We start from the raw sequence: 25,704 nt of genomic DNA on the forward strand, positions 1-25,704 counted from the left end.
GGCCTTCTCGGTAGTGGCGCCCGCCCTGTGGAACGCCCTTCCAGCAGATGTCAAAGCAATAAACAACTACCTGACATTCAGAAGACATCTTAAGGCAGCCCTGTTCAGGGAAGTTTTTAACGTGTGATTTTACTGTATTTTTGGTTTTTATGGAAGCCGCCCAGAGTGGCTGGGGAGGCCCAGCCAGATGGGCGGGGTATAAATAATAAATTATTATTATTATTATTATTACACACCGGGGGGGGGGGGCAGAGCCAGAGGTTGAAAGAGACTAAATTAATTTTTCCTTTGCACAGCGGGCCAGGTTCTACAATAAATTCTCTCACCTGTTTTTCTTTCCAAACCCAGGTGAGCCAGAGTGAGCAATGAGTTCAAAGTGCCATCTAGCCAAGCAAAGACAGTGAAGTAAGATATGAAGCAGGGACAGTAATGAGGGGTGACTGAAGATGGGGTTGGCCCACATGGAGTTCCATGACCGGGCTGCATTTGGACCTCAGGTTGTTGGCATTCTTCTGTCGAGAGACAATGGAGTGTGCCTCTGGGTGTGGGATCAAAATGCTGCCTTAGCAGCACCAAAGTGACCTCCCTGGGGCAGTGGCAGAGCTTCATGCTCCGGCACCAGGGGGTATGTGGCAGACAGCAGGCGGGGGCAGGGCTGGCGCGTGTCCTGGGGGCATGGTGCGTTGCCTGCAGGGCCGTGGCACCCAGTGTGGGTGGGGAGGCAGCCGTGATGGCACCCCACCGGGATCACGCTGCTGGTAGTGGTATGCTCCCCCCACACTCCTCTTCCTCCACCAGTGCCCTGGGGTACAAGCCTAGGCAGTAATTAGTTTGGCACCCACTTGGCTGCAGGAGTTGCTGGAAGGAGGCATGCCAGGCACCATCCAACTGTTGAAGGAACTCCACTCTGGATTGTAGAGTTCACTCCTTAGCCATTTCTTCTCCTGAAGATATCCCACAAGGCAATAGAGATTTAGGATCAGAATTTTCCTTCTTCTAGATGAGCTACTTCCCAGACAGATGAGCTCCATCAGCACCTCACTTCCCTCTACAGCATGTGCAGAAGCCACCTTCTTGACCATTGGACCCACAATTGATCTTGTGCATTTACCGTATTTTTCGCCCTATAGGACGCACTTTTTCCCCTCCAAAAATGAAGGGGAAATGTGTGCGCATCCTATGGGGTGAATGCAGGCTTTCGCTGAAGCCTGGAGAATGAGTGGGGTCGATGCGCACCGACCCCTCTCGCTCTCCAGGCTTCGCGGACCTCTCTGCAAGCAGCGGGAGCCAGCGCTGGGCTCCCACGGCTTGCAGAGAGCTGCCTGTTTGGGGACTGGGCTCGGGGGAAGCTCAGGCCTCCCCTGCCCCAGCCCCGTGCCTGGGGGAAAAATAATTTTTCCCCTTTATTTCCCCCCCCCAAAAAAACTAGGTGCGCCTTATGGGACGGTGCGTCCTATAGGGCGAAAAATACGGTAATACACCGGAGCCTGTCTTCACATGCAGGGGAAGTCCATAACTCACAGAGGGTTTGAGATCCGTTGGCTACCCTTGCCTAGTTTAGCTGGCCAGTCGAAGCCATTTATGGTGGGTGGCCACATCCTGGCAACTTTTAGGAGCCACAGGTGAGAGCTGAGTTCAGAGTGGGGACCAAAGGTGACAAACAACCCCAGAAGGAAATGTCCCCCATCAGAGGTCCTACCTCTCCCTTAAGGTACTCCATCTCATACTCCCTCAAGAAAGGTAAAAAAGTCTCATTTAAGATTCTCAGACTTGCTTGCTTTTACTCATTCTGCACTGTTTGACTTCTGCTGGCTGTGGAGGAATGACAAAGAAATAACCAGTGCACTGACTCAACTTTCCTGCCTCTGCTGGAGGATGGGGTTGACCTGTATTTAGAACTCCCTAAGTAACATAGGCTGCCGCCTACTCTCTCCTCTGTTCCCTTTGAATTATTTAAACCCAGGCCAAAAACGAAAAGCCCTATAGTCAAACCCTGTATCTTTAGTTTTCCCTGGCTTTGGAAAGGCTTTAGTCATTTTGTCATGTTTACTGGGAGCTGACTCACGCAAGCTTTACGCATTCCTGCACAACAGTGTGACAAGCACAACAATGTGACAGAGAGGGAAGTGCTGAGGGGATCCTGCCCCTTTTCTCCTTTGACTGGGCATGTGGGCCTGAGAATTTCTTCTTGTGAGCATGGAGGAGTTCCTGTTTAACATAGGCATGATAAGGTGTCACATCTTCAGGAGGAGAAAGTGGGAGAGAACATGGAAAGAAAGAAAGGAACAAGTTCTTTGTTTTACTTAAGCTATATTGAGTGAGGATTAAGACACAGCAGACACATATAAGATCTCCAGAAAAGCTGTCAATTGTTTCAGCAATGCCCACATCCCACCCCAGCCAGATCATTTGTACTTCAGCTTTTGGCAAAGCTTCCTTCTCCTTACATGAACAATGCTTTGCAGAGGACATACCGGTACTCCTCCTTATGAACAGCTTGAAACTTGAGGGCAGGGGACAGAAATATGACTTTCTAGTTCACTGTATGAATAAATGAAGTTGCCTTATCTTGCACCAAAGCACATCCCAGTGCATCCTAGTCGCATGGGCACTTGCTCTCTAAGGCATCAGGCAGATGAAGGTCTTGTCAGTCTTGTTGCTGCAGACTGACCCTTTAACTAGAGTACATAGAATCATAGAAGTGTAGAGTTGAAAGTGGCCACAATGATAATCTAGTCCAATCCGCAGGAATATTTTGCCTAATCTGGGGCTCAAACCCACAACCCTGAGATTAAGTCTCATGCTCTATGAATTGAGCTATCAGTTTAAATGATAGGTAAAGGTGAAGGACCCCATTATTGTTTTTATACTGTAAACTGACCTGTGATCCTCGAGTGAAGGGCAGTATTGAAAATAAATAAATAAATAAATAAATAAATAAATAAATAAATAAATAAATAAATAAATAAATATCCTTTCCACCAAGTTGATCAGGGGGTGTAAGTGGTTTTCTGCCCATACCCACAATTTTTCATAACAACAACCCTATATGGAAACTTCATCTGACTTCAAGTGCACATGGCCTGAGTTTACCAAATGAACTGGAATTTTAAACCAAAAGTAAAATGAAGCTGCCGTATTTTAAGACAGATTGCTAGCCATCTTGCCCAGTCTGCTCTGACTGACGGTGATTCTCTAAGGCTTCAGGAATAGGTTTTTCCTTGTCCACCTGCAACAGTTACAACCCCACCCAATGCCTTTACTTACATAATCATCCATGTGCCAATAGATCATTGCCCAACTAAATTAGTCCATTCACCCTAGAAGACATCCATCACTGAAGTAAGAGGTTTGGGCATGGAAGGAAAGCATCCCTATTATGACACCATCAGGTGCTAGAAGGGATAGAAATTGCTTTCTGAAATCTGACAGGATTCTAGCCTGTTCCAGACTATCTCCATTTTTGGGTGGGATTTAATTGTATACAGCACAAGCAAACTCAGGTTGCACAATTGAAGTTGACTTGGTGCTCTTGCTCAACAAACCTGTTCCAAAGAACATATTTTTCACAATACGGAAGGTGGGGGATGATATTTGCTTGATGCAATATCATCTAAACTCCCCACAAAGAGATCAAACAAAATTAATGCTCAATAGATGGCTAATGCCTAACCTCCCTGAACACTTTGTGAGTGAATCAGGATGAATGCTTAATAAACAGGTTATCTGGAAGCAGTGTGTGTGTAGGAGAGAGAGGGAGAGAGAATGTTCCCCAAGAAAGAGCTTGCATAGCTCTCTCCCAAAGCAGGCTGGCACAAGCTGCTTTTGCAATGTTATGGGAAAATATGCAAAACTGGCAGGCAGCACTACTCATCTGATCTTTCTGTTTCCATCTTTCTTAAATGTTGCAGAAGCAGGCTCAGGCAACCCTCCCCTCCTGTCCCAACACAGGGATGTAGTCGGTGCTTTTTTTCTAAAAAAAATGTTTAGGGGCACTTTCTTTTTGACTCAAGAAAATCACCATTTTATAGTTCAAATCAGGAAAAATAATTAGAGTAAATGGAGAAAAGTACAAAGATTCACAAAATGTTTAGGGGTATACGTACTCCTGCATAACCCCAGAAAAAAAGCAGTGGATGTAGTCATGCGAAAGAATTGTGATGATTCTTGTAATGATTTGTTGCATTTCACATAGCTTATTATATATGTAGAGACTACCTGAAAAAATCAAAACCTCACACACACCTATGCTTTAAGCATTTTACTGTATTGGCCCGAATATAAGCCACACCTTTAAAATTGGAGGGGGGGGGAGAAAAAAGACCCAAATATAAGCTGCTTCATTTCTTGCTGCTGGGGGGAGGGGCGCTGTGTTGCCGGTGGCCTTTCTGCTTCCTTACTCTCTCCCTTCTCGGCCTCGGGGGAGAGGGGGGTGGGCGTCGCTTTGCTGTGCTCCTGCCACTGTTTGCCCCATGCTCCTGGCTACAAACCATAAGGTCGCGAATATAAGCCACGCTTTAACTTTTCATGGTCGGACTTTGGGGGGAAAGTGAGGCTTATATTCAGGCCAGTATAATAAATCATTCACATGGGGTACACCCTTTCACCTCCCGCCCCCCCCCAAAAGGCATCACTCCTGCTCCAACCGGTTCCTGCCAGAATGCCCAATAGCCAGGGATCACCCTGAGGTCACAGGTTTGCCACCCCCAACTTAAACAGAGCTACAGTCTAGACACAGAAGATTATTCACAGGTGACCTGTGCCCTAAGTTCACCTGCTGTTCAGGTGCCAACTGTTGATGGACCAGACTCAGCTAGACCAGTAAAGAAAAAGTGATTTGTATGTGTTGTATGTGTGATATAACATTGTGCCACCAGCTGGCGACGTGGAGTCCCATTTTTCTCTACCTGTTTTCCCTGTTTAAATTTACAACACTTTAAACTGAAATGCTAGAAGCATATAAATTGCTTTTTCTTTACCGGTCTAGCTGAGTCCTAAATCCAGTGTAATAAATGAAAATCTGCCCTTATTCCCTTATGGGGGACACAAGAGCCCTTATAGAGTCCTTTGCAGGTTCTCCATCGGTCGGAGAAAATAAGAGAGGCCAACCAGAGAATATTGAGAAGCAAAGCAGCTAGTAAGCCTGATCTTTATTGAACTGTTACAACAGGGTGTCCCCTTCACACACAGGAGAAGGAGGAGGACTCTGAATCAAGATGTGCCCGCCCTTATATAAACATTTTAAATTGCCTGCCCTGGAGTCGAAGACCACTCCCAGAAACATCATACATAAATCACAGAATGGGTGTAGCTCAAGACCACCCCCCAGACACATCATACCTACATAACAGAAAGGGCGGTCTACAACAGAAATCTGAGTGCGTTGGTTACCTCCTGTCTGGCAGGTTACCTGTTAATGCTTACTTGATTGGGGAGCCTGGCCAGTCTTTTGCAATGATAAATACTTATTTCCTGAGCCAGGTCACAGGCTCACCCTATTCATACACAGACATACCCTTCAGACAGGATTTGTGAATGAAAAGACAACGGGGGGGGGCGGGGGGCTTTTCCATTTTCCTTGACCTTGCAGAGAAATCATTTGGTCAGTTTGGGAGACAAAATGGTTTCAGGGCTGTTTTCCTATGCTGCTTCAGACAAGTGGTTTATATATTTATGTAGATGTTTGTCTGGTACATTTATGAACACTTATTTTATATACTGTATATATATATATATATATATATGACCTTAATTTTTTAATTTCACCAGCCAAGGCTTCCCCAGCTCTCAGCTCTTAGGCTTCCTTATTCTTAAACTGAATTTAGGTCAGACCACCCCCTCCAAACAGAGGCCTGTCCTCTGTAAAGTAGGATGCATGGCCTCACCAGGCTTCATTTTTAGTCCGTCCTTATAATCATTTTCTCAGGGTAGATTAAATAGGTACTTTTTCCATAGAAAGGTCAGCAAGGTGCCTTTATGTAAATGCCCTGAGCTTGTGACTCTTCTTTCTTTCTTTTTGTTCCAATGGTGATTATTCAAATAAAGGTGGGGAATAACTGCACTTCCTGGTAGAAATGAATCAGTTCCTTTTTCTCCCCCCAAAGTTGGCTTTTAGAGCAACAAAAATGTAGAAAACACCCTTTTAAAAGCATGCGAAGATGGGGTAATTTTGGTGGTGTTAAGGGTATCTGGATTTTTGGCTGTACCCCTTGATGTGGTTAGACTCTTACCTAAGTTCTAAAAAGAGACCCACCTAGAGATTAGATACTGCGAAGAACCTACCAGCTAACCCACATTTATGTGGAAATTAGTAGGCTCTCCAGATATTATCACAACCACCAACACACCACAGAGTCTGTAAAAGATGTTAATCATGAACAATGAAGTGGGCTCAAAAGGGCAACACTCTAAGAGCGAGGGGGATAGGAACAAAAACAAAAGAATCTTAGAAAACTTGTTACCATTGTCCAGTGGTTCCATTAATATAATAGCACTTGTGAATGTTAGTAAGGCTAGAGTCAGAGTTCTAGGCACACTGATACACAGCAGTGAAGGCTCATTGGTTTCAAGTGCACTGCAACAATGCTAATTTACTGACTTAAAGAAAAACAAAATCATTGTACTCTCTTTCTAACTATATTACCTGAAGCGATTCCTGATGATAAGCCACACACACACCCCAATATCTAAAATACAAAATAAACTCCACTTTCATCTAACACTGAAAAATAAATTATCATTAAATATAGAGAATCTGTGGTTTGGACCTAAGTTAGTCATATCCATGCTGTACTTTGGCTGTACTTTGAGTATGACTAATCCCACATTCACGGCTATTTTTTTAGAAAAAGAGGTACCAGAACTCATCATGAACACCTCCTTCGTTCTCTTAGAATGGCAATGACATCCACCAGAGGTGCCAGAACTGAGTTCCTGTGAGTTCCCCCTGAAAAAGCCCTCCCACAGTCCATATTAGGGACATATCTTTATTAGGCTCACCAAAATATCATATACCGTAATATATCTATGGCAAGGGAATGCAGGAAGAATGCCTCTACATTTGGCACCTAGAATATTAAGCCAGGAGGTATAGGTGTAGCCGGGAGGGAGGGGCAGCTTTCCCTCCCCTAAATCAAGTAAATAAACAGCAATACCTAGCTAAAAGCAGAAATAATTAGAATATTTGAAATTGAAAGGCTCGCCAAGATACTGCAATCTCCCTCCCTAACGAGCATTTCTCTAGAAAAAGTCAGTGCCTGCTTTTGCTACACTTATGAATGTAGCATATAAATTATTACTTCGTTGAAATGTATGAGCCACTCTCTGCAGAACATCCAAATTTAGGATCCTACAACAGTGGATCTAACTCAGTGGTCAGCACTCAGTGGTCAGTCCACTGTCCCTCAGACCATGTGGTGAACCAGACTATATTTGGGGGGGGGTGAATGAATTCCTATGCCCCACAAATAACCCAGAGATGCATTTTTAATAAAAGCACACATTCTACTCATGTAAAAACAAAGCACCAATTCTTCAGCGATCAACCTTCTTTATGATCCAGCTCTCACTTCCATACATCACTCCTGGGAAAACCATAGCTTTAACCAAAGCTTTAACTATAACCTTTGTTGGCAAGGTGATGTCTCTGCTTTTTAAGATGCTGCCTAAGTTTCTCATTGCTTTTCTCCCAAGAAGCAGGCGTCTTTTAATTTCGTGACTGCAGTGATCATGGAGCCCAAGAAAGTAAAGTCTCTCACTGCCTCCATTTCTTCCCCTTCTATTTGCCAGGAGGTGATGGGACCAGTGGCCATGATCTTCGTTTTTTTGATGTAGAGCTTCAGACCATATTTTCCTCTTTCACCCTCATTAAAAGGTTCTTTAATTCCTCCTCACTTTCTGCCATCAAGGTTGTGTCATCTGCATATCGGAGGTTGTTGATATTTCTTCCCGCAATCTTAATTCCAGTTTGGGATTCATCCAGCCCAGCCTTTTGCGTGATGAATTCTGCATATAAGTTAAATAAGCAGGGAGACAATATACAGCCTTCTTGTACTCCTTTCCCAATTTTGAACCAATCAGTTGTTCCATATCCAGTTCTAACTGTAGCTTCTTGTCCCAAATAGAGATTTCTCAGGAGACAGATGAGGTGATCAGGCACTCCCATTTCTTTAAGAACTTGCCATAGTTTGCTGTGGTCAACACAGTCAAAGGCTTTTGCATAGTCAATGAAGCAGAAGTAGATGTCTTTCTGGAACTCTCTAGCTTTCTCCATAATCCAGCGCATGTTTGCAATTTGGTCTCTGGTTCCTCTGCCCCTTCGAAATCCATCTGGCACTTCTGGGAATTCTCAGTCCACATACTGCTTAAGCCTGCCTTGTAGAATTTTAAGCATAACCTTGCTAGCGTGTGAAATGAGTGCAACTGTGAGGTAGTTGTAGCATTCTTTGGCACTGCCCTTCTTTGGGATTGGGAAGTAGATCGATCTTCTCCAGTCCTCTGGCCACTGCTGAGTTTTCCAAACTTGCTGGCATATTGAGTGTAGCACCTTAACAGCATCATCTTTTAAAATTTTAAATAGTTCAGCTGGAATACCATCACTTCCACTGGCCTTGTTATTAGCAGTGCTTTCTAAGGCCCATTTGACTTCACTCTCCAAGATGTCTGGCTCAAGGTTAGCAACCACACTACCTGGGGTGTACGAGACATCCATATCTTTCTGGTATAATTCCTCTGTGTATTCTTGCCACCTCTTCTTGATGTCTTCTGCTTCTGTTAGGTCCTTACCATTTTCCTCCTTTATTATGGTAATGTTTGTACGAAATGTTCCTTTCACATCTCCAATTTTATTGAACAGATCTCTTGTTCTTCCCATTCTGTTGTTTTCCTCTATTTCTTTGCATTGCTCGTTTAAGAAGGCCTTCTTGTCTCTCCTTGCTATTTTTTGGAAATCTGCATTCAATTTCCTGTATCTTTCATTATCTCCCTCGCATTTTGCTTGCCTTCTCTCCGCCGCTATTTGTAAGGACTCGTTGGACAGCCACTTTGCTTTCTTGCATTTCCTTTTCATTGGGATGATTTTTGTTGCGGCCTCCTGTATAATGTTATGAGCCTCCATCCATAGTTATCAGGCACTCTGTCCACCAAATCTAAATCCTTAAACCTGTTCCTCACTTCCACTGTGTATTCATAAGGGATTTGATTTAGATTGTATCTTACCGGCCCAGTGGTTTTTCCTACTTTCTTCAGTTTAAGCTGGAATTGTGCTATAAGAAGCTGATGATGTGAGCCACAGTCAGCTCCAGGTCTTGTTTTTGCTGACTGTATAGAGCTTCTCCATCTTTGGCTGCAGAGAATATAATTAGTCAGATTTCGATGCTGCCCATCCGGTGATGTCCATGTGTAGAGTCGTCTCTTGTGTTGTTGGAAAAGAGTGTTTGTGATGACCAGCTTGTTCTCTTGACAGAACTCTATTAGCCTTTGCCCTGCTTTGTTTTGAACTCCAAGGCCAAACTTGCCAGTTGTTCCTTTTATGTCTTGATTCCCTACTTTAGCATTCCAATAATAAGAAGAACATCCTTCTTTGGTGTCATTTCTATAAGGTGTTGTAAGTCTTCATAGAATGGGTCAATTTCAGTTTCTCCAGCACCAGTAGTTGATGGATAAACTTGGATTACTGTGATGTTAAGAGGTTTGCCTTGGATTCATATCGAGATCATTCTATCATTTTTGAGATTGCATCCCAGTACAGCTTTCGCCACTCTTTTGTTGACTATGAGGGCCACTCCATTTCTTTTACGGGATTCTTGCTCACAGTAATAGATATGATGGTCATCCGAACTGAATTCCCCCCATTCCCATCCATTTTAGCTATGCTTACTGAGCTGCAATGGAAAAGAGGAGGAATTTGAAAAGGAAGAACTGAAAAGCTTTTCAGCAAATCCAAGAAAACTTGAGTTTATATTTTTTTTTAATAAAATGAAAAAGGCTTGTTCTTTGAAATTTTTGCAAAATATACTCGTTAACCACATGATGTTAATTTCTACTTTATTTCCTAGTTTTCAAAGGACCAAAGATTTTGACAGATTTTTCTGAAAGTCAAAAGAAAGTCAAAAGAAAGCAATTTAAAACAACTGTTGTTGAGACATTTCATTCTCAATCTCCTAGAGCCAGAGGATGACAGGTGGGTGTCCTGCCCCCAGACAACATAAATCCTGCCTGTACCCAGGGCAGGAGATCCAGTGGCATATGAACTCACACGAACAAGCAGAAACCTATATACACCTCACCCCCTACCGTAGTAACTTCCATCTTTTTCTTTTCTTTTTGTATTTTAAATATAGGGGTTTGGTTTGCATAACACAGTGAGCCAGGCTTTCTGGGACAGTGTGAACATGCCAGCTCCTGGAGAGGATCTCACATCTGTCAGTCTCCCAACGGAGATTCTCTTCTCCTTAACCGCCAGCTGCAGCCAAGAACAAGCCTTGGCTCCAACTCGGGAGAGAGATATCCATGAGCCAGGGTGTTAACAGCATATGCTCAGCCAAACCTTTACTTAGTTATTACACTGAGCTAAAAGGACCAAGGAGAAGCAAAGCAACTGTGATCTCCTTGGGAGCCCATGTGTTCATGCTAAACCATGGCTTGGCTTCATGCCACTTGTGAATGCAGCTATCGTAAGCTGGTGGGAAGTGTGATCAGTAGGTGGATGAGGTGAAAGACATGCCCCTTCTAGCAGGATCTCCAGTTACTTAGATTCTGTGGCAACACATCACGTGTACTTGGCCATCTAGTTAGTTATGCAAAGGTTTGTTAAAACAAGGAATCTACCAGGTGAAATTTGCCCACCATGCTTAACCTCTTCAGTCTCTTTTTCTAGACTTGGGGGGGACCCCCAAAAACCATTTAGTCCAACCCCAATGTCGTTACAATACATGTAAAGGAAAGCTGCAAACCTAAATAGCAAGTAATGCTGGAATACGATGCACACTTATTTTGAATTCAGTGGGATTTGTTTCTAAGTAAAGATGCACAGAATCTGCTGGCTAGCACAACTTTACAACCATTGCTAGTTGGTTTATAAAACAAGGACTATAAAGTTGAGTGGCCATCTCCCTGGCCTTGGGTCTCCTTGTGCCCCTTCCAGAAATACAATATTTCTGGTGGGGAACTTTATTTACTGAAGTAAGTAAGTAAGTAAGTAAGTAAGCGGTGTAGTAGTGGTAGAATAGTGGTGGGGACACCAGGAACCTCACAAAAACAGCACATATAATTAGCAACCACTGTTTCAATTTAAGTAATAATGCTTTATTATCTCTCTGTTATTATTATTCTGCAAACCACTCTGAGTGGCTGGGGAAACCCAGCCAAATGGGTGGGGTATAAATAATAAAATTGTTGCTGTTGCTCCAACAGGATTACAAGTGTGTGGGGAAATGTTCAAATGCTAAAACCGACAAATAATAATAATAATAATAATAATAATAATAATAATAATAATAAGTTATTTATACCCCACCCATCTGGCTGGGCTTCCCCAGCCACTCTGGGCGGGTTCCAACAAAACACTAAAATACAATAATCTATTAAACATTAAAAGCTTCCCTAAACAGGGCTGCCTTCAGATGTCTTTTAAAAGTTTGGTAGTTATTTTCCTCTTTGACATCTGATGGGAGGGCGTTCCACAGGGCAGGTGCCACTACCGAGAAGGCCCTCTGCCTGGTTCCCTGTAACTTCGCTTCTCGCAATGAGGGAACCGCCAGAAGGCCCTCGGCGCTGGACCTCAGTGTCCGGGCAGAACAATGGAGGTGGAGACGCTCCTTCAGGTATACTGGACTGAGGCCCTTTAGGGTTTTAAAGGTCAGTACCAACACTTTGAATTGTGCTCCGAGACGTACTGGGAGCCAGTGTAGGTCTTTCAAGACCGGTGTTATATGGTCTCAGCAGCCGCTGCCAGTCACCAGTCTAGCTGCCGCATTCTGGATTAGTTGTAGTTTCTGGGTCACCGTCAAAGGTAGCCCCACGTAGAGCGCATTGCAGTAGTCCAAGCGGGAGATAACTAGAGCATGCATCACTCTGGCGAGACAGTCTGCGGGCAGGAAGGGTCTCATCCTGCGTACCAGATGGAGCTGATAAACAGCTGCCCTAGGCACAGAATTGACCTGCGCCTCCATGGACAGCTGTGAGTCCAGAATGACTCCCAGGCTGCACACCTGGTCCTTCAGGGGCACAGTTACCCCATTCAGGACCAGGGAGTCCTCCACACCCACCCGTCTCCTGTCCCCCCCCAAACAGTACTTCTGTCTTGTCAGGATTCAACCTCAATTTGTTAGCCACCATCCATCCTCGAATTGCCTCCAGACACTCACACAGGACCTTCACTGCCTTCACTGGTTCCAATTTGAAAGAGAGGTAGAGCTGGGTATCATCCGAATATTGATGAACACCCAACCCAAACCCCCTGATCTCTCCCAGAGGCTGCATGTGGATGTTGAAAAGCATGGGGGAGAGGACAGAACCCTGAGGCACCCCACAGGTGAGAGCCCAGGGGTCATAAGAGTAAGGTAAAAAGGTAAAGGACCCCTGGACGGTTAAGTCCAGTCAAAGGCGACTATGGGGTTGCGGCGCTCCTCTCGCTTTCAGGCTGAGGGAGCCGGCGTTTGTCTGCAGACAGCTTTCTGGGTCATGTGGCCAGCAGAACTAAACCACTACTGGAGCATGGAGGACCTTGACAAGTGCCAGAGCGCATGGAAACGCCATTTACCTTCCCGCTGAAGTGGTACCTACTTGCACTTGCATGCTTTCAAACTGCTAAGTTGACAGGAGGCAAGTGGATAATTATTTTGTTGGGAGATGGAGTCCTTTTATTATGCATTGGTGTGATAAAATGCAGGATAACACTGAGCCATTGAACCATTTCTTAAAAATCCTCTTTTAACCCTCCTCTCTCCCTCTTTTCTTTGTCAAATAAGTTGATTACTATGTATATTTTTGTATTTACAATTGGAGCTTTTGCAAATGTACTAAAACATAAACTTTTAAAAATTAAGTATCAAATTCCTACTTTTTCATGAAAAATGTGAAGGCAATAAGTATTAATAAAAACAGGGCTTTTTGTTTGTTTCTTCTGTCTTTCTTAAAAAGTTAGTTGTTTTATCTTAAAATTTTAAGTGTTGATTTTGGTTGCTTGGTTGCTTGAGGTTAGGGAGGGTGTGTTTTTGTGTGTGCAGGAGGTCTGGGCTATTTTTGTCTTAACGGAAGAAAACACCTTTTGCAAATGATTCAGTTGTATAACAGAACAAGATTCGTTAAAGCAACAAACCTCTACACACTTTCCTGGGAGTAAACTCTATTTAACTCAATGGGACCTCTTTCTGGGTAGACAGACATGCTCGAGAGGGCTACTGTCAGCTTTTGTTATATTTCAGCAACAAATATATTTTAGTATATCCTTTGCTTTATTTTTATTCTTCTAAGTTTTTTTTAGCTGTTAAAAAGTAATAAAAAGGAAAGACTCCCATTTTTCTTTAGTCACATTTGCTGCATATATATCCTGAGTTTTGTATTCCTCATTTTTAACCTTACAATAACCTTGGGGAGTTAGGTTACGTATGTGACATTCTGACAGTCTTTTATAATTTTGACTGCATGTCTGCTTTTATCCTTTTGTTTGTTTCTATCCTACCAGGAAAGAAAAGTTCCTCTGCCCTGCAAGGTGAACTGGGTATTCAAATATTTACATATTTTTTTTAAAAAATGAGTATTTTATAAATAATTATCTCTCTATCTATCTCCTGTCGTGATCTGGACTTTGCTACTTAACCCATATGTAATTGCACCTATTTAAAAATGCCTATTTTAAAAAGTGAAGTAATGATTTTTTAAAAGATTACCTCATCACCTCTCTCTCTACATACATATAACTTAATGGACTTTGTCAGTCACGGCCATTCATTTAGGTTCGATTCTGTTGGTAGCAGCAACACTGGGAAGAAAGAAGGAAAGAAAGAAAGAAATCCCCCGGCACCTTCTTCGGGGCGCCCTCACTGACTGCACCTAAGTTAGCCACTTTCATGCAAATGGGTCTCCTCTGAGTAGAGCCAACAACAAGGGCTGTGACCCGCCTGGAGAGAGCGCCCTCTGCCCATGCTCAGGAGCCGGAGAGGAGAGAGGCTCGTGAGCCTCCTCTTTCCCCTCAGGCCGGCCTCCTTCCCTCGTCTCCTCCCTCCGCCAGGCGGGGCCAAGGCCGCGAGGAGGAGGAGGAGGAGGAGGAGGCGCCCCGGCCGGCACTCTTCCCGGCAGCGCCCGCCCCCGACGCCACTCGAGCCTCGGGGATGTGATGGGGCCGCTGCTCGCCGAGATGGCCGCGCTGCTGCTGCTGCTGCTGCTGGCCGGGGCCGTGGGCGGAGGTGAGGCGGCGGGGAAGGGGCCTCGGGGGGGCCCGGTCCCCCGGGGCGCCTCCTCCTCCTGCCGGGCTGGGAGCGCTGAGGGTTCGCCGGGGGGCGCCCGCTGCAGCCCCTGGAGAGCAAGGCCTGCTCGGGCGAGGGTCCCTGGAGGGCAGAGTGGCGGGGGGTCCATCCCTTAAGGTCGGGGGGAGAGAAACTCCTTCCTGGAAGTCAGCGGAGGAGGAGGAAAGGGAGCTCTGTTTCCTCAAAGTATTAGCTCCTCACAAGTAATCCCGCTCCAAGTTGGAGAAGGAAGTGGCCTCTCGTTAAAATTCGGCATCCCAAATTGGTGCGCGGGTTTGTTTGGGTGGGAATTTATCTTATGGTGATTAGATACGACTATGGTGTTGATAAACGCCTGCTTCCTCGGAAGGAGAGAAGAGTTAAATTTCCTCAGAAGCCTGACGATGCCGGGCATCATGCCTCCCGACCCGGGTCCCTCTCTTGCTCCTTGCTGCTTACCTTCCTAATAGTTCGGCACACAGAAGCCCGTTGTGCTGAAGAAAACCCCAGTTCCTTCCGTTTATTTACTTTGTATTTATAAAAGTATTGATGTGCTTTGTGCTTCCACGTCGTAAAATATCGGGGGGGGGGTTCGCGCGTGTGTACAACATTCAAATATGAAACACCATTGAAAACAATACAGCCAATCATTCAAGTGACTGGCTAATTTAAAAAAGAATAAGTTACCAAGGCATGTTAACATACAAAGGTCTTCAAGTCAACAGCAAGGCTGTTTGATCTGCGGCCAGGTTGCTGTCCAAATTGCAGCTCGCTGATCACTACTACACTTGGGGTGATCCCAAATTACTGTCATTTTCATAATTTCTTTTAGGTGCTTGGGAACAAAACTTGGCAAAGTTGCATAACTTGACCTTAAACCAAATAAGGAACATTTTGGAAATGTTTAGGGAGGCTTAAGTAGACTTGGGTCCAGAAGGAGTAGCTGGATGACTTCTTAACCTCCTGCTCTATTAGTTTCCTCTATAAGAGGACAGTGGGTTTGATTTGTTTTTCTCCACCTTCTGAATTAAGTCGGTTTTCTGCTGTTGTTCTGTTAGCACAGGAACAGTTTAAACAGTCTCTAGCCAGACCTCTTCCACTGCATGCAGGCTGGCTGGTTTCCTTGACTCCTCTGTGCCCAGCCCAATATGAGCATAACTCAGTCTGTGTGCTGCTGAAGCTTTGTGCCTCTTCCCCTTATAATGGTAATCTAGCATTCTGAACAGGCTCACTTCACCTCAGCAGCAGCTGCCCACCTACTTTGCCCATCAGAGCCATCTTGCCTACCTGCCTGCCTGGCGGCATGATGGAGGAGCTGCCAATCTTACTGATCAACCCTAGTGTCCCTAGCCTACATGCCTATGTGTGAGTGAAAAAGGATTGTCCTTTGCTATTTGTGAGGTGGCCTCTTTTCTATGTTTCCTGAGTATGTTACATGTTGAGTATGTTACACGTGTGCCCGTATATTTTCTATTTGTTAAAAGGCAGGGGCAGAAAGAAGTCGGCTGGCAATCTGTTGCCCAGGGAAACTCAGAGTTGGCTTCGGTTGTTGACCTACAGATATAATCCCTCCTCATGTACTTTCAGCAAGCAAAATAAATACTAGTGCAGCAAGCTAACAAAAATACTATTGCGGGCTGCAACAAGAGGAAATCTAGTAATTATATGTATAGTGAGATGCTTGTCACACCATGTACTTCATATTTGCAAGACAACAAGCTATTTGGAGGGCTACATTTGGTCACTGTGACTAGCCAACTGGAAGCCCTTGTAGGATGACCTTAGGTAAGACTACCAAAGGACCTGTTGATGCAGAACCCTTGCTTTCCATGGAATGCCTGCAATGTTCTGAGGCAGCAGGATGAGAGAATTTTCTTTTACATTAAGGGGACCCTTGGAATACCTTGCCCAAGAGATCTCCCCTATCCTGGAGCTGCTAGTTTAGGGTTGTTGTAGAAGAAACTTTTCTTCAGGCACATGCAATCAAAAAATAATAAAAGAGAGACTGAGGAAGGGAAGTTTAAATGATTGGCATAGCTATACCTCCAATTTAAATGCAATCTACAAAGAAAGAAGGAAAATATACATATGCATAAAGAAAACGAAAACCCAGTAATTTATTTAGATAGCTCAGTTGGCGTAAATATGAACCCTTCCTGCATTATTAGCTAACAAATACAAAACTAACATTCTCTAAAAATTAACTTTCAGATACCTGGTATGTGATATTTCCATGTCAGTATGCAATAGGCTGGTGTGGGACGCAGGTGGCGCTGTGGGTTAAAGCCTCAGCGCCTAGGACTTGCCTATCGAAAGGTCGGCGGTTCGAATCCCTGCGGCGGGGTGCGCTCCCGCTGCTCGGTCCCAGCGCCTGCCAACTTAGCAGTTCGAAAGCACCTCCGGGTGCAAGTAGATAAATAGGGACTGCTTACCAGCGGGAAGGTAAACGGCGTTTCCGTGTGCGGAACTGGCTCACCAGAGCAGCGATGTCACGCTGGCCACGTGACCCGGAAGTGTCTCCGGACAGCGCTGGCCCCTGGCCTCTTAAGTGAGATGGGCGCACAACCCCAGAGTCTGTCAAGACTGGCCCGTACGGGCAGGGGTACCTTTACCTTTACCTTATGCAATAGGCTGAAGCCAGTTTAGCTACCTACGAGAGCTAGTCTGAGATTTTGAGCAACACAGCATAAGTTGTGTTACACTGCATTTCCACATAGTTTGCTATTTGGTGAAGAAAAAAGAATCTTGGACACTCTCAGTTTTTCCCTTGAGGCTGAGGGGGAAAGCTTAAAAGTGTGTGGGTAGCACCTAGTGAATCACCAAAAGCTTGCTACAGGAACTAGAGAAGTGGAAGCATAATTTCCAAACAAGACTTTTTTGATGGCATACAAAGGCAGCAAAAATTTATATGGGCATAATCCAGCTGGAAGCATCAATGGGTTGAATCTTCTATTAATTAAAGATTAAAATTAAGTTTTAAAAATACTGTAGGTGCTTTGTCAAATGCCAGGGTGGTCAGTACCATTGATCTTGAATTGTGCATTTAAGGTTATTTTTCTAAACTAGTTGGCTAGTTGCATACATCTGGAAGGAGAAGCTGATATTTCTTTGTGATGCGTTCAAAGAGCTTGGTGCAACTTGAAAGTAGTGAAGGACATTGGTGGAGGAGCTTGGCAGCATTCATTGATTCCAGGAATCTGGTACAGGGGCAGGTATATTATCACTACTTAGTCATCCTGTGCTATCTTGTTCTTAACTTTTGTGATATAACACAGCAGCTCTCAGTCTTTTGACCCACTTTTCTCCATGCCTGAGACTCCCCTATCAGATGCATCCTTGCTGTACTGACAAGTTTCTGGCTGTTGTTTTCCTTTTTCAGACTATAGCTATAGGGCATTGGCAGAGCACATGCTTTGCATATAGAGGACCCAAGGTCCAGTAGTAGTAGTAGTAGGTAGTAGTAGTAGTAGTAGTAGTTTATTTATACCCCGCCCATCTGGGCAGCTCTCAACAGAATTAAAAGCACAATAAAACATCAGACATTAAAAACCTCCCTAAACTGTTCCCAGCATCTACAGGTAGGGCTGGGAGAGAGTCCTATCTAAAGCCTGGGGGAGCTGTTGGCAGTTACAGGGTGTGCAGTATTGAGCTGTGGGGATAATGATGCCTCTCAGATAATGCCCTATGTGCATGACATACATGCACAATAAGCTGAGCACAGTGCATGGGATGGAATTCCAAGGGATGGCTAAAAGGTAAAGGTAAAGGTACCCCTGCCCGTATGGGCCAGTCGTGTCCGACTCTAGGGTTGCGCGCCCATCTTGCTCAAGAGGGCGTGAGCCGGCGCTGTCCGGAGACACTTCCGGGTCACGTGGCCAGCGTGACAAAGCTGCATCTGGCGAGCCAGCGCAGCACTCGGAAACGCCGTTTACCTTCCCACCAGTAAGCGGTCCCTATTTATCTACTTGCACCCGGGGGTGCTTTCAAACTGCTAGGTTGGCAGGTGCTGGGACCGAGGAACGGGAGCGCACCCCGCCGCAGGGATTCGAACCGCTGACCTTTTGATCAGCAAGTCCTAGGCACTGAGGCTTTTACCCACAGCGCCACCTGCGTCCCAAGGGATGGCTAGCCCATGACAACTGCCTATATTGTGGTGCTCCTTAAACTGTCACCCAAAGGCATTCCTTAGACCTCAAGGGCTGAAACTCTGTGGCAGTGGGTGTGCACCTGGCTGCAATTCCAGTTGCTGCTTGGATTCGTCCTGAAAGTCAACAACTTAAAAGAATAGAAAGTGATGGTTCCCCCATTTCCCTTCCTTTTTTTCATAGGAGTCGTGTTGGATCTGCCTCGCCCAACTAACATCACATATACTATCAATGAAAATAACTGCCAGCTGAATGTGACATGGGCTCCTGTAAAAATAGAAGATGACTGCAATCTACGGTATGTAACTGCTATAACCACCAGTGGAGAATGGGGCCAAAAGGTAAGCTTTCAGAGTCTTCTGATTCCAAGTCAGAAATTGCCCTGCTGAATTATTGTGATGAAAAGTAGAGCTTTGGGAATTGAGAAGCAAATCAGTGATTTCAGACAAGACTTGTGGAATCTAGAAATCTGATCTGTTTGAATTGATGGTGGCGTGACACTAAAACTCTGCGAAGGGTGGTATATAAGGAGAAGAGGGTCAATCAGCCTCTTATGCTGCATTAAATATAGTCTATAGGTTAGCATGGGTGGTGTTTCCTCTTGTAACCATGGAAAGTTAAACTGGCATGATGTCCTGAGTGGTGTTCTCACATGCATTTTTGTGTGTGTGTGCGCACACGCACGCGCGCACACACACACACAAATATGCATAAACACACAAGTGGCATGATCTTTTTCAACACTTGGCAATCTTGAAGCAGGGAAAACACCAATACGAGCAGGGAGTAACACAGGGTGGTTGCCACCTGTGAAAGTTGGCCTTTGAGAGGAGATAATTCAAAGCCTGGCTCAATCCATGTGCAGCTCTTCTCAAACACTTGACAATCATCTGGCTGTTGGACATTAGAGAAGAGGTATTCTCATAGGGTTGTCCTACATCTGGGAAATCTGGACATGCCCTCTTTTGAGGGACCAACATGCCCATCCAAGCGGAGCTTTACATTTTAAAGGAAATGTCTGGGGTTTTTGGCTCAGACTCCTCGGGCTTCTTGGCCTCAGGCTTGCTCAAGCTGCTCTGAACACCGTGGCCGCTGCCAGCCCAATCCAGGGAAAGAGGTGCACAGGCTCTGTGGCCCTCCCACATGCCTCTTTCCCTGGCTTGGGCTGGCAGCAGTTCAGGCTGTCCTCTTTTTTGTTCTCCAAGATATGGCAATCCTAGTTCAAAGTGCTTTGCAAGCCCAGTGTTCAGTGCTTCCAGTACACCACAGGGGTTGCAAAACACGTAATGATCAGCTGGTTCTTGGGCACCTGGGGATCACCACACAAAGGACCTTGAGGAGACTATGTTATCATGCAAAGCCCTTTTCAGCCAAGCCTTAACTGCCACACATCCTGACATCATAGATAGCAGGTGGGTGTGGCTTGCTCAAAATGGCTTTGCAAATCAAATAGGGAAGACTGGTGGGCCAGATTGGCCTACAGGCCAGAGGTTCCCCATATCTGGTGTCACTGACTTCTCTGCAACATGCTATCTTGCAAGTAATGCCAACGTTCTGCCTGTGGGGTTAGAGAGCTCTGGTGGGTTATTTGCACATGCAAGTCAAGTGTGATCAAGTAGTATGCCCAGCTTTTCCATGGCTTGAACTCAAGATGACTTCCAAAACACGGCCTAAAACAAATGGTAAAATTAGGCAGTCCAATAACAAAGATAGCAAAATCATCTAAATCAGAGTATCCTTCATGGTGACCTCCAGTTGTTGTGGACTGCAACTGGCATCATTCCTGACCATTGACCATACTGATAGGAGTTGCATTTGTGTGACTCCTGCAGTGTACCATTGCCATCACAGTTATGGAAAGGCTTCTGTATAACTTCATGGACATTTAACTCTTTGGAGTGATTTCTGTGATTGGATTGTGTGCATTTCAAGTAAGATGTGGAAAACTAAAATAGAAAAGACTAGTGATAGCAGGAAAAGCACACGAGGGGAGTACCACAATTCCTGCTGTTACAAACACATTCAGCCTAACGGGTGCTGTACAGAAATTAAAAATTCCAAGGCCTTTCCCACAGGCTCAAAATCTAAGAAGACAGTGAGGGAAAGGGGAATATTGTGTGCTAGCAAGAAGACAGAGTAAAAGAGTAATAATTGCAATAAAGTAAAAGTAAAATGCAATAATTAGCAAGAGTAGGAAAGTATTATGATGATTTTGAAAAAGAGATCATAAATAGCACAAGGGAGTAAAGGGTTAATAGATGAGTGTTCCACAAATGGACTGTCAGGAGCATAGAGAGAAAGCAATGGAGACAGATAAAAAATACAAATACAAAATAATGAACGGGGGGAAATATAGGAATGTAATTTAATTAAAGTGAACATAAAGAAAAACAAGCAGAATAATTGAGACCAGAAATAGATGTAATCTTGTGTATGCCTCCACAAAAGTAAGCCTCAGTGACTTAAGTTACTTTGCTTTCTCCCAGGTGAGTGTGTTTAGAAATGCAGCCTTTGGCTTCCAAGGAAACTGCTACTACACATAGTTGTACACATAGAGTGTTTTACCAGTAGAAGCATTATGATTTTTATCCTATGGAATCGGGTTTAAAAATTACTTTGTTTGAGATTAGTAGTTTTTAATACATGTATATATGATTTCCCCTCCTTCCAAACATAGGAATGGAATGTTCAAAATTTCCGGACAGTGTTCATACCTCTGGGTAAAAAAGTCATTTTTGGAGTCGCCACTTCATGTGAAGGACAGGGTGATGGAGATTATGTTAAAATCACTCTTTGTCAAAATGGTAAGTTTTCAGACACTGCATTCTATAGATTTAAAAAATAATTTTTATTAAAGAAGTTCTTGGTTTACAAAAGTACATGCATTGTCTCTTCAGATTTGTATTAGACATTTATTTATCAAAAATTGCACAAATATCTGTATCAACTTAACAAATCCATATTCGTAGTCCAAACCAGAAAGCTTCTTGAGATCCCCTGCCCGAGTTGTGCACCCAGTGCTACATTTCCCTAAGTCCAGTCCTCCCTAACCCGGTGGCCTCCAGATGTTTCATTCTACAACTCCCATCAGCTTAAACCACTCAGGCTATTAAACAGACTGTGGGAAATGTAGTCCAATACATCTGGAGGCCATGAAGTTGAGAGACATTGCCTTAGGCCTTTTCATTCTCTGCATGAGTTTGCTCATTCTCGACCAGCCACAGAAGTATCATGGTCATTAGACGTGCAGGGATTGGACACTGTTTGATATCCCTTCCCACTCTTTAAATCCCTTCTGGTTGGCAGCGCTGCAGATAAACAGCAGGTTACATGCATGGTATGGAGAAAATGTAGAATGGGGCGTGTTCCTCCCTTTCTCAATAGAACAATCTGGGATTATTCAATTAAAATGCATGGTGGGAGATTGAGGACAGGGAAAAGGAAGTACTGTTCATACAGCACCTAGGTAAACTATGGAACTTGCTACTACTAGATGCAGTTGTAGCCACCAACTTAGATGCCTTTAAAAGGGCTTAGACAAATGAATGGAAAATTAAGGCTCCCAGTGGTTACTTGTCATGATGGCTGTGTATTATGTCACGTAGGAATATCAGTTGCTGGGAAGTATGAGCAGGAAAGTGCTTTGTGCTCAACCCTCATTGGCTTTTTGCAAAGTTCTGCAAACATAGGAGTTTTCCCTGGCATGCTGATCCTTCCCTTTTGTTACTCCGTTGCCCCATTTTGATCTCCATTTCAGTCAGCAGTCATCCTGGGGGCCCGAGGGGTTGGCATGGGTGTGATGGTTAAGACTAAAACATTCCAACACGTTATCAGAATTGAAAACTCTGAAATACATGGATGGTACTTGATGAATTCTCTGCTGCAAGAAAGGGCTGGGGATGATTGAACCTTCCCATTCCATATATCTGATAATTTCCTGCCCCACCCCTAAATTAAGCCTTCAAGCACCAATCATTACTATAGAATGAAGTACACAAAGTAAATGTTTTCAGGTGGGTTTAATTTGCATGACCTAGCCTAAATTAGGAATTGCGGAATTTTGCTAGTTCAAAGCCTTTGAGTCTTGCTGTACTTGAAACCCAATTTCTGGGCTCCAGCAGTACTGCTTTGCAGGCAAGTTAGGGCCACAGTTTCAGAAGCTCACTGAAGAAGGAGGAATGCTTAGTTAAAGCCAGGTGCTTGATGCAACCAGTCCTGCTTCTGATGCTTTTGCTTCCTAGGTATTGCAGGTACAGGAGCCACTAAAATCCGATGTATGTGGTACAATATGAAGTACATGATGTGCTCATGGCAGCGTGGAGAGAATGCAAGTCCTAACACAACCTACAAATTGAATTACTGGTTTGTACTTAATTTTTTCTTTTATTTCCATTGTGTAGGGAATTTGGGAACTCGGCCCTCTCTCTTTCAGCGCAGAGCTGTGAGGGATTTTAATCAAACATTCCTCAGTTTGGAAATCCCTTGGGGAAACATGAAAACTGTTTTCAATCATAAAATCATAAAATTGTAGAGTTTGAAGGGACGCCAATGGTCATCTAACACAACCCCCTACAATGCTGGAATCTCAACAAAAGCATCCATTACAGATGGCTATCCAACCTCTGCTTAAACCTCAAATTAAGGGGTGTCCACCACCTTTCAAGGTAGTCTGTTCCATTGTTGAACAGCTCATACTATCGGAAAGTTCTTCCTTCTCTTTTGTTGTAACTTGGTTTGAGTCCATTGCTTTAAGTATTATCCTCCAGAGCAGGAGAAAATAAGCTTGCTCCATCTTCCATGTGACAACTCTCAAGATATTTGAAGATGGCTCTCATGTCTCCTCTCAGTTTCCTCTTTTCCAGGCTAAACATACCCAGCTCTCTCAACCGTTCCTCATAAGGGCTTGGTTTCCACACCCTTAATCATCTTGGTTGCCCTCCTCTGCACACACTCTAGCTTGTCAACATCCTTCTTAAATTGTGGTACCCAGAATTAGGCACAGTATTCCAACTGTGGTCTGACTAAGGCAGAATACAGGTAAAGGGACCCCAGACCATTAGGTCCAGTCGTGGCCGATTCTGGGGTTGCAGCGCTCATCTCGCTTTATTGGCCGAAGGAGCCGGCATACAGCTTCCAGGTCATGTGGCCAGCATGACTAAGCCGCTTTTGGCGAACCAGAGCAGCGTATGGAGCAGCCATTTACCTTCCTGCTGGAGCGGTACCTATTTATCTACTTGCACTTTGATGTGCTTTTGAACTGCTAGGTTGGCAGGAGCAGGGACCGAGCAACAGGAGCTCAGCCTGTCGCGGGGATTCAACCGCGGACCTTCTGATCGGCAAGTCCTAGGCTCTGTGGTTTAACCCACAGCGCCACCCACGTCCCAAGGCAGAATAAAGTGGTACTATTACTTCCCTTGACCTGGACACTATATTTCTGTGGATGCAGCCTAGAATGTCATTAGCTTTTTTTGCTGCTGCATCACACTGTTGACTCATGTTAAGTTTGTGGTCTACCAAGACCCTCTAGATCCTTCTCACATGTACAACTGGCAAGCCAGGGGTCCCCCAACTTATATTTGTGTATTTAGTTCTTCCTGTCTAAGTGCAAAACCTTACATTTGTCCATATTGAAATTCATTTTGTTGGTATGGGCCCAGTTCTTCAATGTGTTAAGGTCATCTTGAATCCTGATTCTCCGGGTTTGATGTTGTCTGTAAATTGGATGAGCGTCACCTCCATTCCTTTGCCCAATTCATTTATAAAGGCATTGAATAACAACAGACCCAGGGCAGAACCCCACTGCACCCCACTTTTTCACTTTTTCTAGGATGACACGGAATCATTAATGTGCACTCTGTGTGTGTGTGTTTCCCCTTTTCCATTCACAGGGGTCATTCTAGACACAGCCAAATTTTTACATTAGAACCTTGTCTTTCTAAATAATCATTCAAGCACTTCTGTTCCTTCTTGACTGTATTCATTGGCTTTAGTCTTATTATATCCGTCAATTTGGCCAGTTCCAAATATTTACATAATTTACATAACCATTCCTCTTTGGTCGGTACCTGGTTACCCTTTCCAGTATTTAGCCACTAGGATTCTCGCCGCTGATGTCGTGTACAGAAAGAATTTAGTATTTTCTCTAGAAATATCACTATTCAATATTCCCAAGAGGTATCTGAAGAAGTGTGCATGCACACGAAAGCTCATACCTAGAACTAACTTAGTTGGTCTTTAAGGTGCTACTGGAAGGAATTTTTTTTGTTTTGACTATGGTAGACCAACACGGCTACCTATCTGTAACCCAAGAGGTATGTTTCTGGTCTTTTGCTATGTAAAGTTCTTAGTAACTTTTTTATTTCTTCCTGGATCATGTCCCTGAAATTTCTGATCTATGGACATGTCGACCACATATGGTAAAAGGTTCTGCTTTGTGCATCTCCAGCACTTATTACTAAGCGATTTGTTCATTTTAGCCAATCTCTCCGGTGTTAAATACTATCTATGGTGCATTTTCAGGTAGTTTTCTCTTATTAAATAACATACTGTAAAATTAATATTTTTTTGTCCACAGTTTTTTCCACTCTTTATATTCTTTTTTTTTTATAAAAAATTTTATTAAGATTTTTTACAGATACATATTTAACAAACAGAATAGGTTTCATAACATCCTTTCATTCTATTGTGGACTCCCTCACGTCTCCCGCTTCCACTTCATCATTAAAAACGAATTTTTCCAAGCAAATTATCATCTTGTTTATGATCTTAAGTGCAGTATTTAGATTAAACTCAAATAAAAAATTATAATTTAATGGTAGACAATTATTTCTGCTCTGGCTTCCTTGTTAGGATTCAACCAAATTACAGTACTTTTGTAAATAAATCTTAAATTTCTTCCAGTCTTCTTCAACCCTCTCCTCTCCCAGGTCGCGGATTCTGCCAGTCATCTCAGCTAGTTGCATATAGTCCATCAGCTGCATCTGCCATTCTTCCAGTGTGGGTAGATCTTGAGTTTTCCAGCTCTTAGCAATAAGTATCCTTGCCGCCATTGTAGCATACATAAAAAATGTTCTGTCCTTCTTTAACACGTTCTGGCCGACCATGCCCAGAAGGAA

General features: G+C 44.0%; 1 protein-coding gene across 2 annotated transcripts in view; it reads left to right on the forward strand.

Moving 5' to 3' along the window:
• The first annotated feature begins 14,271 nt into the window (after positions 1–14,271).
• The window catches only part of IL13RA1 (interleukin 13 receptor subunit alpha 1), a 439,968-nt gene continuing 428,535 nt past the window's right edge, over positions 14,272–25,704 (forward strand). For both annotated transcript variants that reach the window (XM_081896993.1, XM_081896994.1), the window contains exons 1-4: positions 14,272–14,405; positions 18,773–18,930; positions 21,267–21,393; positions 22,831–22,951. In XM_081896993.1, coding sequence (XP_081753119.1) covers positions 14,336–14,405; positions 18,773–18,930; positions 21,267–21,393; positions 22,831–22,951 — 476 coding nt within the window. In that variant the 5' untranslated portion in view covers positions 14,272–14,335. The remainder of the gene's footprint in view (positions 14,406–18,772; positions 18,931–21,266; positions 21,394–22,830; positions 22,952–25,704) is intronic.

Source organism: Podarcis melisellensis (assembly GCF_964234715.1).
Source record: "Podarcis melisellensis genome assembly, chromosome: Z".
Taxonomy (NCBI): Eukaryota; Metazoa; Chordata; class Lepidosauria; order Squamata; family Lacertidae; genus Podarcis; species Podarcis melisellensis.